Here is a 16,705-nt window from a genome sequence, read left to right as displayed (position 1 = left end):
CAAAATATTTGAAGTTACAGGAGTCAGTGCAGGAGTTTGCAGCCTTTTTTTTTAGAAGTACTTTATAATTTTGACTTTGAAACATACATCTTCTTTTCTGTCATAAAAATAAGCTAATGTTGCCGATACATCTTGACATAAAAGTACCAGACTGGTTAGAGAGGGTAAATAATATTTACTTGTGAGAGTTTGTGTACACTAAACACTTCAGGCCACCACTTGTATCATAATTCTTTACTTTCACATGATTCTAGTTAAAATGAAATAATAAAGATACCTGAAACAGAAGTCCTAGGTAATTCAATATTGTTGAAATTTTCTTTTTAAATCACCAAAAATGGCAGGCAAACACTGTTTTAATTGCACAAATATATTACCTTGCCAATTGGTGCAATTGGACGGTGCTTTCTTTTTAGCTTGAAGCTACTTTTTGTTAACTAAAAAAAGAGATGTGAAGTGTTTCCAAAGATTCTGAACGTTTCTGTATGAAAGGATTGTAAGTTTAAAAAAAACAAAACATGGTTGGCCTATTGAGAAGTGTGACATGTTAACGCCTTCACTTTATAAAAAAACTAATTAGGTCAGAAACGACTTCATCTTTTTAAACATTGTCACCAGACTGAAGGTCAGCATTGTTAGGTCAAACGGCCACAAATCAGTTTATCCAAATCCAATACAACTTCAATATTTTTTTTCCTGCCACAAATCCTTCTATCCACGTTTATCTGTCCGGGTTTGGTTCCCAGAAAACGTAATGCGTGGATTATACCTCTGTGCCCTCAGCAAGACAAACCATGTAGAAGTCTGAAATCACATCTGCAGTGTTATGTTCTCTGATATTGTGTAACAGGATCTCTGTATTGTTCTTTGTTTGATGGCCCTGAGTGAAAATGAAGACTTGTTACAGAAATCCTTGAACTGAATGTGACACTAATTCATTTTGCACAAAATAACACATCAGTGTGTACACCAGTTTATTGGATGGAGAGTGCATCATGAAACAACACCAGCATGAAGATTCATTACTTTGAACAGGCAGGAAGTTTTGCTAATATTTCTAGCTCGCAGCACATTAGTATAATTTCTGAAATAAGAAAATAAGTCATTTACCACTTTGTAAACCTGAAACCTAGCATGCTATTAACATCATTATCCAGCTGCAGCATAAATGAAAAAGGCTGAGTAGTATGCGCTTTGTTGACGTCGTGATTGGACTTTCTCCGTGGTCTTTGTGGGCTCGTGCAGGCCTCCCCTCACAGAGGCTGCTCGGAGAACGCCGTGTAACTCTTCACACGTGCAAAGAAGAAGGGCGTGTACATCCGGTCCAGATCGAAAGCTGACACCACCGTTTCTCCAGTCAGCCTAAAAACACAAGTCATGTATATTTTAAACAAAATACAGAAGCTGTATTTTTATTTCCCAGGACCAAAAGTGCTCTTACTTGTATGAGATGTGGCAGGAATGGTGGATCCACACCAGCTTGCTGAAGCTCTGCCGCCCCCCAGAGGCCAGATGCAGTCCCACGTGGAAGCTGTGCTCAGCCTCCGCAGGTGGGTTCCGCCTGCAGAACCGATTCCTTTGAAACTCGGCCGCTTTCTGTTAAAAAGGTTTACAAGTGGAACATTACTTTGAATTGTAAACTTGGTTGGGTTATAAAGTTAAAGAGCCAGTAAGAGGTTCAGGTATCGAACTGCAGGTTTCAGAGTCATCTCATCTCATTTCAGTGTTATTGTTCTCACCTCCTCCTTTTTCTTGCAAACAACAGCAAAAACTTTGGTTTGATTGTCCGTCTCCTGTGACAGACGGAAATGACCCAGCAGAGCAGATTCCATTCTGTGGGATGCAAACCATTTTTTAAATCATCACGAGAAACGCTGGAGCTCAACACGGGACATTATTTGTGACTTAGCTTAAATCTGCTCTGGCAAAGACGAGCATGATGGAGTACCTAGTGTTCTTGGTACGCAAGCGTGGGACGACAGTCAGAGGGTCCTCAGGGGTGGTCAGCATGATGACGTGACCGTCAGAAAAGAAGCGCAGGTACCTGGAACAAAGACGGTCAACGGTTCAGCTTCAACCACACTGTGAGGTAGCTACATTTACTCAGAGCATCAAACGCTACTTTGACCTTTACAAAACTAAAACAGAGACTTTTTGGAGATACTGCTCGGCCTATTTCAGCCTATTCATCGAGCTGGGTGCAGCATGAGGATGTCTCATCGCTTCTTTAGTTTGAACTCTGCTTTCCTTTTTGACAGCCCTCAAACCTAGTTTGTGCTTAATTCTGTGTTTTACTTTAATTCAGTCGCATTATTGATCAAGTTAAAATGTTTTAGATTACCGACGATGTTTAAGTTCTTTTGTTAGTTCTCATGGTTTAGAAGTAATAATGTTGAAACAATAGGACATAAAGACTGGATCTTTGTATCTGTGCTCCTCTGTTCATACCTACAAACCACTGAGCTGATTTATTCATTGACCTGCTGCATCTTTTATAAAGCCACTTTAACCTACAGCATATGAAAAGTTATATATATTTTTTAGCCATTATGTAATTGTTTTCAAAACAGGTTGAAGTCAAACTGCTACCTGTAGTACTCGACATGGTGCCACGCCCTGTAAAATCCGTCCAGCGACTCCTCTCCCTGACGAATGTATGACGTCTTGCTGATGTAGACCCCTGTGGAAAGGATGTGACTGGATTCATCAACAAACTGGACACCAGTCAATACATGCTCCTCCCACTGCACGTCAGCCTATTAGTACGTGTTCATGGCTATGCTACATTATAGCTCATTCTTCACAGCGTGGGAACCCCTGCGTCAAATAACAACACTTTGAAGTGACGGCATAATCAAAATTTCAAATGTATGAAAACATGTTTACCATCAAAACGGACTCGAGGCCTCTGCAGAAACATCTCCCTCCAGGATTTGTAGGGTACAATTTTAGTGCAGTTGCGTCCCCACACTCTCACGCAGGCCAAGTGCCAAATCTCAGGGTCTCTGGAGAGAAAAACGTAAGACGGCGTGAACCCAGGTACGTATCCCATTAAGCACTACGTCGTCATGCACAGCAGCAGGCGGGGTTCAGTCCCAACATTTCATGTCCCCTTCCTTTTGTCTCCATTTAAGAACGGAAAATATTGGACATAAACTCTCAAAAAAAAAGAAAGAGGGAATGGTTGTAAAATTAAGTAAATACTACAAATGTATCTGCTGTTCAAACATTTCATGAACTAAAGCAGCAGTTTGGAGAAACCAGAGCTGACCTGGCACAAATGTAAAACCCACGGCACACCAGAGAGAGCTGCTCCAGGGCTCGCATGTCCAGGTCACTCGACACAACCCAACGAAAGATGTACATCAGGATTTCCCGAGGCAATGCTGCGGACGGATAAAAAAAAACAATTCACACAATTAAAGAACAAGCACGTCACATGTTCAGCAGAACTGATGTCTGGAATGATTACCTGAAATGTGCATCCGAGACATTTCCAGCTCAGGAGTGCAGATCTTTGGAAAGGAGCTTTCCAGATTGAGCTGCTCCTCAAAGTAGTCGAGTAGATCCTCGATATCGCAATCGCCATCATTGTCCTCCATGCTGATGTACAAACACAGAGAAACTTCATCTTCTCTGATCGCACACCTCTCTCTCTGCAAAGTCTCCGTTTCACATATTTTAGACCTCCTTCCTCTGAGGCTCTTATTTACTACTTTTCTGTTGATTTCCTGGTTGTGTTTATTTCTTCTCCTCTGGTTTATTGACTGTGAATTTATTGCTTTATTTGCACTGATGACCCTGCTGCTGTAACGCCTCATTTTCCCCAGTTATGCACCTTTCAGACATAAGACCAGAGAGAATCCTCCAGAAACAAAAAGCAGCTTACTATTTTCCTCCAGGAGCGTCAGGAGGACGGTTGTAGTTGATTCGAAACTCGATGTCAGGGACGAGCTGCATGGCCATGCGGTAGAACTTGATAGCTGCAAAGAAAGAGGTCAGGAAATGAAGCGTGGAAGTAAAGAAACCACAACCAGCTCTACCGAGTGTGTTCCTGCGTTTTCATCTAAATGCAGTTTGTCTCTAAAAGGGAAACCTCTGGGAATCATTCAGTTAAGTGATGAGCACTTTAAAACAGCTTTCAGTGGGATGTTGTCTCTGGATTGCTAAAAGGATGACTGACAAAATGTGACTTTTTCGGGAGGCCAAATTGACCAAATCGTTGGTGCAAAATTAAAAATACCATTTGCATTCAGGCTAAAAGAACTGGCTTGTTTTTGGTAATCTCTTGTATGTTCCTCCTGGTCGGGCTCTTACTGTTGAGACCGTGCAGCCTGCATACCTTCATAGACCGCTCCATTTTGTTCCTCCTCAACAGCTCTCAGGAACAGCTCTGTAGCCTGAGGGACGACCAATCACGTCAGCCAACAGCTCAGTACACGTCCATATTTATTCTATCAAGGCACGAACAATCCCGAACAATCATCTCACGACTCACTTTTTCCTCCCGAGCGATGTCTTGTGCCTTCTTCAGACCTTTAGCTCGCAGCAGATGCGCGCTTCCTCCGGAGCTCGGCGTGAGCTCTGACATCCACTGAGCTCTGAACGCGTTGAGCTGCACCTGCAAATCAATTCAGCTGTTAATAAAAACAAAAAAAACTTCTCCTGACTAAAGCCCTATTCGCACAGGATTACTATTACCCAGAGAGCTCTCGTAATTTGGAAATTAACCCTTCATATGTCAGTGATTGGTGCAGCGTCACCAGCGTCACATTTCACAGAGCACAGCCTGCTGGATATCCATGATAATGACTTTATTTGAATGTTACGCCACACCATGATGCGGCCGACAACAAGCCCACAAACTGACCCAATAAAGCACACAATGCACCGTAGCAGTGTCCAAATCTAACTGAATAATATAAGATCAACCTTAAAAACTAATTCAAGACGGCACACAGCCACCAACTGAGAGGCACGGACGTCTGAAAGTCTGTCAGTGAAAACAAAGTTTAAATAAGTGCAATACAGCGACCAGCAGCATAAAGACCTGAACGACAACAAAAAAAATATGATAACAAAAAACCTGAACAGTAGAAGAACCCAGGCTAAAAGCTGACCAAGACCAGAACCTGCACGAGTTGGGCTGAGACAAAGAGCAGCGAGGTCAGAGGAAGAAGACAGGTCCGCACACTCGCTCCAATGCAAAGAGTGTTTTTTAATTCATCACACTCACAGCACTTCCAACCATCAGTCTGGCGTTTTCTCACTCCCCTTTACCTGAGAACGTAACTACCTGCTTTTCACAAAAAGAGATGTAAAACAATGAATTCTCTCAAGTGAAGTGACTTCATATAAAGAAGAGAGTTTCTGTGGAGCAGCTCAACACCTGGGAACATATGTGAGGTCTTCATGGATTTAAACTGGATTCCTTTAGACAGGTTAGGTTGAGGTAGCACGCAGAATGTGCTCGGTTTAGTCGAGTAATAAAAAAAAGTTCAAAGTGAAAAAATAAAACTGAAACTCATATTAAATTAGTTTCATTCGCAGGAGAGAAGTGTGAGTTGTGATGGGCCGATGTAGACGACTGCTCACCTGAAGGTTTGGGTCGTCTGAACCTTCATCCTCGCTCTCAATCGTATCTGTGATTTCTGCAGTTTCTTCAGCCTGTACAAAGACAAAAAAACACCAACCAATCAGGGGAGCTGTTTGTCCAAAAAAAATAATACCGCGGCGTTGACCTTTTAAAAATTATATATTAAAAAGTGCTCAATTTTTGCCGATTGAACATTGAAGGTTTGAGAATAGAGATGAATAGTTTTGGAAAGTAAGGGCCGATATACCAATGTTTGAAATGAAAATGTAGCTGATTAAAGGTCTCAAAGTTTGTTTCATACTGACAGTCATTGTCAAAACAAACTCTTCTGTTTGTGCACGGCGTGTCCCTCTGATTAATCAACAGCAAAAACAGATCATCTTCTTGTGTCTCCATACATTGGGCACCACAGACCTCCAGCCTTGAGTTTACACCTTCTACCTCAGAGGTCAGAGGTCAGCTAACTACAAAACAGTTCAGCCTGAAACTTTAGAAATGACAGAGGAGGCTCCAGCCTGAAAGTTCAAAGAACAGAGAAGCAAATTGTTGACATTTCTCAACCGGTTTGTCAGCAGACTGTCATAAAACATGAATGCTAAAGGAAAAAATAAATAAAAACAGTAGCATATATTCATTCATTTGCTGCTCTACTTGTGAGCCAGAGGAAGTTAAAAACAAACCAGGTCTGATCACACATGCTCATTTTACCATGTTTATTTTTAATCCTCCTCTTGCTCATTATGTAAGACCTTAAGAAGACTTTCAACCTTTCGCAGTGTCGTCAATCTTATATCGTTTTATTTTTACTGCCTGACCTACAGAGTTCCTGAAATCCCCCCAAAAAGTTCACAAGTTAGGACCCAAAGATAATTATTATCATTATTAAATTGTGACAGAAGTGTGCAGATTCAAATGTCACGTGCGCACTTTTTTCTTCACTTTCAGGGGACTTCATGGGGGGTCTTAAATATGTGTTTAATGTGCATATCAAAAACATTGAATTGGGGTCTTTATATCCCTTAAGTGTGTGTTTAATGTGCATTAACTAGTTTACTCCTGGAGACACGTCCAACAGCTACAGGTAAAAAAAGACAGGTGACGTTTGTTTACGTAAGCTCGCGAGCTAACATGTTTTTTTTAGTATAAACACGGTGACTCACCATGACAGCTGGGCAGCTGGCTCTCTGATTATTGTCTTTTATTGGATCACTCGCAACAACACCAGCGTTTACAGTTCACGGTCGGAGAAGCGGACGACACTACGAACATATTTACGAGCTCGCAGGAATGCAGCCATTTCGCTGAAGCTTCAGCGACACACGAAGTCCGGAAGTGAGGCGCAAGGCTGGAAGGAGACGTTCACGTGCAATCGGAATAGTCGGACAAATTTGTCTTAAATTAGTGAGCTATGAGCGCCTTAAAGGGGACGTTTTATGAACAGTAAACTTTGCACATTGTTTTTGAACATTTATTTGGCTAACCTGAGTGTCTATCAACCCACAAAATTTGAATACAATCCATCCGTTGTTTGTTTGTGGTCTGCATAAGTCTTACCACGCAGAGAGAAAAGCTCTGTTTCAAATTTTCTTAGGTTGTGACATCACAAGTTGGATTCTGGTAAAGAAAATTCCCCTCCATCTCCTGGTATCTCCAACCATGGACTCCACTTCCAGTCTAGAGCAATACTTTTGTGCAGGTCCACCATTTTTATTGTCTTTACTACGAGTAAGGTCTCCGTGGAAAACTCAGGGGGCGGGGTCAGCGCATTTAAAGCGACACACACACCAAAACGGAGCATACAGAGAGAGCTGGTTTATACAGATTCACAAACCTCCTCTGGTGCTTTATTCATTCTTTCATTCATTTATTCACCAAGGTAAATATTAGCTTTATGGTCAAAATCTATTTATCAATGCACCTATTGATTAAAAAAAACATATAATAATCAGCCAATTGTAACATAATACATAGATGTTTTAAAAAAATGTCCATTTAGAGTTACCTACTTCAGGGTCTAACTATTCGGCCAAGACTCTGGGGACCGCTTCTGTCCCTAAAGTGTAAAAATAAACTAAAACTAATAAAAAACGGAAGTTTTTTTAGATTTATCAATTTGATGTAAGAGTGATTCATTGCGCTACAAAATGCCCACCTACATTGTTTGATTTTTTTTTAAATATTATTTAAACTGCTGAATTTCAAAAGGAGAAGTTGAACATTTCAAGGTGTCAGCCTTTAATGGACATAAAATGTAAAATATTATAAATTAAAAAGACGAATTATTTTTCTGTATTCATTTGGCAGCATTACAATTACCACACGTTTAAATGATTGCCTGAAAACGATCAAATAACCAATACTTAATCAACTTTTAAAGAGAAACCTTAATCAGCTTTTACGCTACCACTAAGCCTTTTGAACCTTCTGCCACGCCGTAGATGCAAAGACGAAGAATGCGAAGCAAGAGCGTTCCTGCTCGTCCTCCTTCACCATTGCTATGCACGCTTAAATAATTTTCATTTCGTTTTTTCTCTCTCATTATAATACATTGAAAACTTGCAGAAAGACATATTATTGAAAAAATCTAAGTGGCATGCTGCTCACCCCAAAAAAGCCTAAATATGTTTCAGGGACTTCTCTCACCTCGGGTTGTATCTTTGGTTGCTGTGATTTGTTCAAGTGATCTGTTTTTTTTTTTTTACAACAACGCGAGATTATGATGAGCTCTGTTAGACAGAGGAAAAAAAACAGGCCTGCATGAAATGATATTTCTGAAGTCTGTTTGATGACAGAGGATCCTTAGACGCTGATTATTCATCTGAGCATTTTGTCGCACATGGACCTCGGATGCTCGGCTATGTGTTGTTGTCTATTTGACGTGAGGAGGGTGAGTGTTGTTTGATGCTTCTCGTATTTATTTAAGTTGCACATTCAGTCAAACAGGCCCCCTCTTCCTCTGTGTAAAAGATGTACTGCTGTTTTCTGCAGCTGTGCCAAATCCACCAGAGTCAATTAAATCAATGTGCAACCATTTACTGCACGAGACACAGGTTAAAGATTAACCCAACCCCACAATACAAGTTACAATATTAACCTAAATATAGTCTTATTACCTGCAGTGTCCACAACATCCGAATAATCGATCATTCACATTAACTAGTTAAAATGTTAACCACAATGAAAATCAGCTTGAACAAGGATGAAAACAAGCTAAACAAATCCTTTAGTCATCTCGCAGATGGATCAATTTACAGTGTTACAGCAGCAGAAAATAACAGTGCAAAATAAAATTTGACAAACAATATTATAAAAAATAGTTAAAAGAGTCAGTAACTTAAAGCTGCAAGTCTGTAAACTGTATGGACACTGTCATGCACACAGTCAATATAAGGATGGACATGTTATTGCAGGGGTGGCCAACCCTGGTCCTCAAGAGCCACAATCCTGCATGTTTTAGATGTTTAGATGCCAACACACCTGATTCAAATGATCAGGATCGTTATCAGGCTTCTGCGAAGCTTGATGACGAGATAATCATTTGAATCAGGTGTGTTGAAGAGGGAGCCATCTACAACATGCAGGATTGTGGCTCTTGAGGACCAGGGTTGGCCACCCCTGTGTTATTGCACAATTTGTCCCATCAATTGTTATTGCAATTCAAATTAAAAACAGCATTGGTGTGATTGATTAAAATGCTGATGAAGGGAAGATCTGTATTGTGTTTTACTCCTGATGAAGTGATATTTGATAACTTATTATTAAGCTCACCCAACAGGACCACTTTATTTGTTTTCATCCATTTCTCTCTGTAATGGTTTTATTCGACATGTGATGTATTAACCTAGTTTCTTCTTTGAAGACAGGTCTTATTCTTTTTGGCTGTTTTTTTTGTCTTGTACGAAATAAAATCTGACGTTTTTTTTTAAAGGCTAAATTTGTTGCCTCGAACCAACTTCATTTCTTTTTTTATTCCTCACCTTTTCAGCTCGGGGGAGGCCAGTCCATGACACCATGAGTCCTCCAGCTCTGCCCGTAGTCTTCTGCTGTTGTCACAGGAAAATCTGGCTGCATTCACCAACAGGAGGCCAACACATCCGCATTTCCTCCCGATAATTATATTCCCTCTGCCTCATGCTATGGAAGGACAAGCATAATGAATAGATACACCAACATCAGACAGCTCGGAGATGGCACCTACGGCTCCGTCATCCTCGGCCGCAGCCTGGAGTCAGGGGAGCTGGTCGCGATAAAGAAGTGAGCGAAAGAATGATTTGTCGAGGCATCGTGCTGCAGGGACTTTTTCCTGCTTGTTCTGCTGTGAAAGCTGTCTTTCTGTAGGGTTGACAAGAAAAGCTCTTGGCCCCCTGGAAGGGTTTTTTTTTTTTTTTTTGTGCTCTTACTGTTTGACTCAACTTCAGCTTTAAAAGAGACTGCTCTGCATTGTGTCGTCAATATGTGTTTTTTCTTTGTTTTTTATCCAGGATGAAAAGAAAGTTCTACTCGTGGGAAGAATGCATGAACCTCCGTGAAGTCAAGGTGAGTTGAACACAGTTGGAGAATTAGATTTACGGAAGAATGAGCGTGGGAGGATCTTCAAGCACAGAGCCTGCTGTAGTGTTCAATGTAAAGGTTATAGAGGCGTTGTTTAAGCTTTGAATTACAATATAATGATCCACGTTCTCTGATCTTGATGCAGCGCTGGACTAGGAAGACCATTTTGGTTTTTGGCTCAAACCAACCCCCTCTTTATCCGTCAAATACGACATACTGGCACAATGACAGGCAAAGACAGGAGAGACTTGAGTATTGCAGCTCCGTTTAATCATCACATTTATACAAGCATGTTGGTGCGGTGACCACTGAAACAGAGTTTTGTTTTTGTCCGGCGACAAAAAGAGAGAGAAAAGAGTTGATGGTAATTGGATGATTCATTATGATGAGTCATTAAAAAACACTCCCATCATTAACGTAATGTAAACCTTCTGTTGTTTCTTTTCACACCAGTTCAGTGTGCTACTGTCCAAATGTCCTCACAGCTCTGAGAGCAGAAGGTGATTCTTGTGTGCCTCCTCCCAACCCTCTTCCTGGAGCTTTAACTTACCGCAGCACAGAACAGGAAGCCCATGCTGGTCCTTTAAGTCCTGCGAGTTCCATGATAATGAAGGCATGACACGTCATAAAGTCCCCAAATCCCCTTTAACTAAGATGTAGCATGGTTAAAGCTGAATCCTCCCAGTGCATGGGAAAGCTGTACGTTTCCCCGTCCTGCTTTTTATTCTCTCTTCATTTCCCCTTTAAAGTTAAAGCATAAAACCCGCCTTCGCAGCGATTGTCCCCACACCAACACCAATCCTGACTGAGCCACGTTTCAGTTGGAGCGTGCTTTTGAATGTGCTGCATTTTTACCTGTGTGTATTTTCCAGCATGGTTGGAACACTTTTTATGTTTGCGTATGACGCACAGTCTTACATCGCCTGTTTTTCTTCTTTCAGTCCTTAAAGAAACTCAACCATGCTAACGTGATCAAGCTGAAGGAGGTCATACGAGAGAACGACCACTTGTACTTTATATTTGAGTACATGAAGGAAAACTTATATCAGCTCATGAAAGACCGGTATGTGTACTTGTTATTTGTTGTATTAATAATTCCATATTTCAAACTTTTTTTTTTTTTAACTGAGTTTTTCAACCATTTTCTTCTCCCTGCAGGACGGGATTGTTCCCTGAGTCAGCTGTAAGAAATATCATGTTTCAGATACTTCAGGGGCTCACGTTTATTCATAAACACGGTAAGGCTGCCAAAATGTTCCATACCTCCATACCACATATTTTAAAAAGATAGTCTAGTGGTTATTAAACGCGCCCAGCGTACGGGTACTGTGGTCCTCAATGCGGGCAGAGAAGTTCACTAAAAGTTGCAGTGAGCAAACGAGGGAGGGAGAGAGAGAGAGTGCTGTCTAAAGTGCATAAATCCAAATTTAATGATTTGGGACCAAAACGTATTTATGCAATCGAGACAGTGTGCTGAAGTTTACTTACAATTTTAATTATTAATTAATAAATTAATTATTGTGTTATTTGGTGCTTATCAATGGCGTAAATATAAACCGTGTCATTATGAAGTGTAATACTCATTTCATTCTGTCGTTTGTCATTTGTAGGCTTTTTCCACAGGGACATGAAACCTGAGAATCTCTTGTGCATGGGCCCAGAGCTGGTGAAAATAGCCGACTTCGGGCTTGCCAGAGAAATCCGATCTCGTCCGCCGTACACTGATTATGTCTCCACCAGATGGTGAGTAAACATAACGCACTCTCAATTGAACATTTTAAAGTTCAGGACCCTAAACTCCTTTTGATCTTTGAACCAGGTACAGAGCTCCTGAGGTTCTGCTCAGATCGACCTCGTACAGTTCGCCCATAGACCAGTGGGCCATTGGCTGCATCATGGCAGAGCTTTACACCCTCAGGCCTCTTTTCCCAGGCTCCAGTGAAGTAGACACCATATTCAAGATTTGCCAAGTCTTAGGGACTCCAAAGAAGGTAATTTTGAGGACACAAGTGTTAAAATGCTGGACAGATGCTAAGCCTGAGCTAAGTCTCAGCTCATGGGGTAAACATATGTTGGGAGTAATCCCAGGATTTGTCAGCAGGGGGCGCTAAACACCTGGTTGTGCAAATCAAACAAAATCAAGAATTTTAAAAGATGACTTCATGCCTCTACTGAGGCCATTAAAACCTCTTCCATAGGCTCTCTTCTGCCAGCGCTGGAGAGCAGCCGTCCCCTGGTAGCCCCGCAGTGTTCTGTCACCCAAGTAGGCTTTCAGAGAGCTGGCCAATCAGAAGAACGTGGACACGTGGGGAGGGGGGCGGCCTTAAAGAGACAGCAGTGGCTGAAATGAATGGTTTCCAGTGATGCCAGTATATAAGAAAGAAGGAGCTGCAAATCAAAGTTTATTGTTCAATCAGACGCAATATATCCCATCAGTAGAAGCTTCCAGCAGTTTGTGGGTTTAAAAAAAAAACCTTCATGCTACTGTACTTCCTGTTTTTGTTATTGTGTGTGTTTTAAAGAGACAGTGTTAACATGTCAGAACAAGAAGCAAAGAGAAAACGCTCTCTCCCCTCTAGAACGATTGGCCGGAGGGATTCCAGCTTGCCAGTGCTATGAATTTCCGGTGGCCTCAGTGTGTCCCGAGTAATCTGAAGACGCTGATCCCTAATGCCAGTCCTGAAGCCATCCACCTGATGACAGACCTCCTGCAGTGGGACCCCAAGAAGAGACCAGCTTCAGCACAGGTAAATTCTGAAACACTCTCCAAGAATTTCTACGTCTTTAACAGTGGAGACGAAATGCTGAAGTTTGTCTGTTTTATTTTTTCAGGCTCTCAGGTACTCGTACTTCCACGTGGGCCAGGCTTTGGGCACTCCTCAGCAGATCCTGGAGCAGGGCAGACCTCAGCCGAGCCTCGCGCCGCTGCAGCTTCCCCTACAGCCCCAACAGACGCTGCAGCACCAACCTCTGCTGCTGAAGCCTGTGCTGCCTCTGTCCCAGCCTCCGCCTCACAACCAACACTGCCCCCCGTCCAGACCTCTCCAGCAGATCCAGCCCTCCCCTGTACCGCCCGCCATCCAGGCAGCGGCGTACCAACGGCACATGGAGCTGGTCAGGGAGCAGCAACCGAAGCACATGCTGAAGCAGGATCAGACTCAAGGAACACCGCAGAGCCATCTCCCGTATATCGTTGACAAGAGTCTGCAGAGTAAGGTGCGTGGTGGAGCTGCTCTATGAAAATGAGTCCATGGAGACGTCTCAAAAAATAAACACATTCTTATACCTTTTTTTTTAATTTATTTTTTTTACTCTATTTGCATATTTGTGGAACAAAATTACACCTCTTCAAGTGTTTGTCAATAATTACATTGAAATTAAACTGCGAGTGTTATCTGAAACTTTTTCTTTAGTTAATTTATTTCAAAGATCTGTGCTGTGTATTGGAGATGGCACAGCTGTATATTTAGCACGAGCTACTGTGGATGTAAATGTGGAAAGTTTGATGTTTAATAGTTTTTGTATCTTCAGCAAGCGAGGCACGAGACAGAAAATTCGAACCTTCTGAGCTATCAGCTGAAGCCTAAAGGAGGACGGAGACGTTGGGGCCACGGCACAGGACACCTCAAAGGAGAAGACTGGGACGACTACGAAGACACTCATCTCACATCCATCAGCATTCTCGGGAAGAGCAACTTCTCCAGCGAGAAGTCGAGGCAGCAGCAGGAGGACGCTCTGAGCAGGTGAGGCTGACGAGGTCATTCAGGTTATTCACAGCACCCGCGTATCTGACCGAACGCCCTCTTGTCTCTCAGGTATGGAAACGCTCTGGATTTCAGTCGACCCAAAGTAAAGGAAGACGCACCTTTGAACCTGAACAAGTCTTCAGCCTACCAAGAGCCATCAAGAACCGCTTCAGCTAAACAGCATTACCTGAGGCAGTCCAGATATTTACCAGGTAATATTCAACGAGTTTCCTTTTGAGGAGTAGATCTGGCAACAAAAGCAAACACGGGTCGCTTCCAAAGTGAATGTACACACCACGCCATATGTCCTTAAAAATGGTTCGACATCTGTAAACGATAACCGTGTGATCTCAGAACGAGGAACGTCTCTGTCACTACAGAATCTAAAGCAATACAGCAAATAAATCCTAAACCATGAAAGGGAGATCTTATACATACAGATAAAAGTATTACAGCAACAAATAATCTACATGGGACTAGCCAGCACGCCCCAAGAATTTTGAAAGAGGACATTTCTAGACCAGAAGCTCCGTCCAGATAGACTGAAAGAGATGGAAATGCAGCTGTAAGTTAGGCATCGGATGCAGGTACTAATGTACGTATTCATAAATGCATGTTTTTTGGTAAGAATAAATTCCACTGCTCTCTCTTTTGTCGTCAGGCATTAGCACAAAGAAGAACGTGGCCATCAATGCCAGTAAAGACTTCACTGGCAGCCATCTTTGGGGAAACAGCAGTATTCCCTTCGGAGGGACTCTGCCGAGCAGAGGCGCTCACGGTAACCTCTTTCACCTCTTACCTGCTCGGTTAGCTTTGCAGCTTTAAGGTTTCTTTGTTATGAAAAAAAATGTTTCTTTTGAAATGTCAGGAACAAACACAATCCCAGGTGGATACATGCCATCGTTTTACAAGAAGGACCTCGGCTCTGCTGGTCACAGAGGGCAGCAGGGTCCTTCGATGGAATCAACAGCATCAAGTGAGGATGGCCGTCAGAGCTTTCTGTGTTAACCCGCTGTCTGTCATTGATCTGATGTGATTTATAGTGTTTTAAGGCTCACGTTATCGTCCTCTTCACCCAGTTTGAATAAGTCTCAGAGCTTCCCAAAAACATGCAGGTGAAGCGTTCTTCCTTAATCTAGGTAAAAAATATATATATATTGAAAACTTTTTTCTTTTTCAATTTCACTGTCACTTTAGATTATGCAACTTGGCAGTCCGGTCGGAGTCACATGAGCACCTCTGCCAGCACAACAATGGTCAACAAGAGCACCTCCGGCCTGCTGCCTCGCCCTCCGGTTCAGAGCGTCCACGGGCGAACAGACTGGTCTGCCAAATACGGACACCGCTAGTGCCCTCCGTGGAGCCGTGACCTGCGCTCCTCGTTACTCTTTCACCTCCAAAGAGTAGGCCTAGTTGTTTTCTAATCAAACCTGTACATACATCTTACACAGCAATAATATCTTCTTTTTTGTTTGTTGTATTATGGATGTTTTTGTGGATGTGTAAAGCTTCATGCAACCGGCCAAAACTTGAGTCTACTTTGCTCCTGTGTTTTTTTATGTTGTGTTTGTGTAACTGAACTACTGTCTGGAGTAAAGACAGGGTTTACATTTCACTAATATTATCAAATGCAGGTGGTTGCCACATTGTGCAATTGTTTTCTTTTGCAAGTAAAATGGTCCAAGTAAATATACTGTGCTTGGCCTTTTGAGTGTGACTATTGGACTTCCAGTTATTGAGTATAATTAAACTTTAAACTGGGTACCAACATGTTTGATCTGTTATTTATTCAGGAAACACTCATCAACATGCCAGCTGTTTTAAGGTATGTTTTGTAGTTTTTTTAATGCCATTATTAAGAGGCAGGATAGTGGATGATGTTGGGGGAGAGAGTGACTGGGTAACGCCATGCAGGAGGGGAACCACAGGTCGGATTTGAACCCTGACGGCCCGCTTGGAGGACTGTAGTCTCCACCAACGGGCCACGCCTTTAAAAGAACGTTTGAATCTTACCTCTCACCACTCTCTGTGTGTGTTCAACAGCTGCACTGAAAAATGTGAATGTAATCCCCTTCAGATTAATCTGTCTGTAGTAGCTCTCTGTTAATGCTACACATGCATAAATCCAGTCACATGATGTTCACAATCTCTTCACTAGAGTGAGCAAAAAAAAATGTTTTCAACCCGGCTCTGAAGCTGCAACAACAAATGGGAGATGAAGACGAGGTATATCAAAATAATGTATTTAGAACATGATGAAATGGTGACTGAAACAAAAAGAAACATCCAGAAACAACACGGGGGATTATATTGATGAGGAGATTTGGACTACACCAGGACCAGGTGTAGCTCATCCTCTGATTAATTCATATATACTATACTTGTATACTGACCCCTTTGTTTGTAAAATTGACATTGTCTTTTATATATAGATTGAAAACAAAAGATATCTCAGGCTCAAGTCAGATTTGTTTTCTTCTCAAGTTTAGAATAAGACGATATGGTTTCTACTAAAATTCCCCCCATATTGGCTTTAGTCTAACGAGTTCTCTTGAATGATGACTTTGGTAATTTTTAAAGTCTTAAGTGTAAAATGATGAGTTCATCTCTCTTAAAACAAATAAATAGTGAAAAAAGCTGCTCTGTGTTACCCCCCAGCATACTGGATCATTTATCATCTGGTACTTGACAAGTGCCATGTCAGAGTGACTGTGCACTTTTCCTTTATGCTGTTCTAAGTCAGAAGACAATATTTACATACTGTTTCTATAGATACACGTGCAAAACATATTGTTGGGGATTTTTCCCATAT

The 16,705-nt window shown here is 41.9% G+C and overlaps 2 protein-coding genes across 3 annotated transcripts; one reads left to right on the top strand and one right to left on the bottom strand.

Moving 5' to 3' along the window:
* Positions 1 to 957: 957 nt before the first annotated feature.
* fbxo9 (F-box protein 9) lies at positions 958 to 7,280 on the bottom strand. 2 transcript variants are annotated; one of them, XM_079362278.1, is made up of 13 exons: positions 7,151 to 7,280; positions 5,596 to 5,667; positions 4,499 to 4,621; positions 4,343 to 4,400; positions 3,890 to 3,983; positions 3,473 to 3,603; positions 3,272 to 3,386; positions 2,887 to 3,005; positions 2,590 to 2,680; positions 1,949 to 2,044; positions 1,740 to 1,833; positions 1,442 to 1,596; positions 958 to 1,362 (listed from the first exon to the last, which is right to left on the bottom strand). In XM_079362278.1, the coding sequence occupies exons 3-13, from the start codon at positions 4,589 to 4,591 to the stop codon at positions 1,254 to 1,256; spliced, it is 1,155 nt and encodes a 384-aa protein (XP_079218404.1). In that variant the 5' UTR covers positions 4,592 to 4,621; positions 5,596 to 5,667; positions 7,151 to 7,280; the 3' UTR covers positions 958 to 1,253. The 2 variants fall into 2 exon arrangements, with proteins under 2 accessions (XP_079218404.1, XP_079218403.1); XM_079362277.1 differs by lacking the exon at positions 7,151 to 7,280 and adding an exon at positions 6,757 to 6,943.
* An 837-nt stretch (positions 7,281 to 8,117) lies between these two features.
* LOC306835947 (serine/threonine-protein kinase ICK-like) lies at positions 8,118 to 15,661 on the top strand. Its single transcript, XM_079362764.1, has 14 exons — positions 8,118 to 8,483; positions 9,582 to 9,850; positions 10,078 to 10,132; positions 11,089 to 11,210; positions 11,306 to 11,385; positions 11,758 to 11,890; positions 11,967 to 12,138; positions 12,727 to 12,894; positions 12,980 to 13,363; positions 13,679 to 13,890; positions 13,963 to 14,105; positions 14,555 to 14,671; positions 14,762 to 14,869; positions 15,091 to 15,661. The coding sequence occupies exons 2-14, from the start codon at positions 9,750 to 9,752 to the stop codon at positions 15,240 to 15,242; spliced, it is 1,947 nt and encodes a 648-aa protein (XP_079218890.1). The 5' UTR covers positions 8,118 to 8,483; positions 9,582 to 9,749; the 3' UTR covers positions 15,243 to 15,661.
* The last annotated feature ends 1,044 nt before the right edge of the window (positions 15,662 to 16,705 follow it).

This window comes from Symphodus melops, assembly GCF_947650265.1.
Source record: "Symphodus melops genome assembly, chromosome: 15".
In the NCBI taxonomy this organism is placed as follows: domain Eukaryota; kingdom Metazoa; phylum Chordata; class Actinopteri; order Labriformes; family Labridae; genus Symphodus; species Symphodus melops.
The sequence above is the reverse complement of the archived record's forward strand: the minus strand, read 5'-3'. Positions and strand labels throughout refer to the sequence as shown.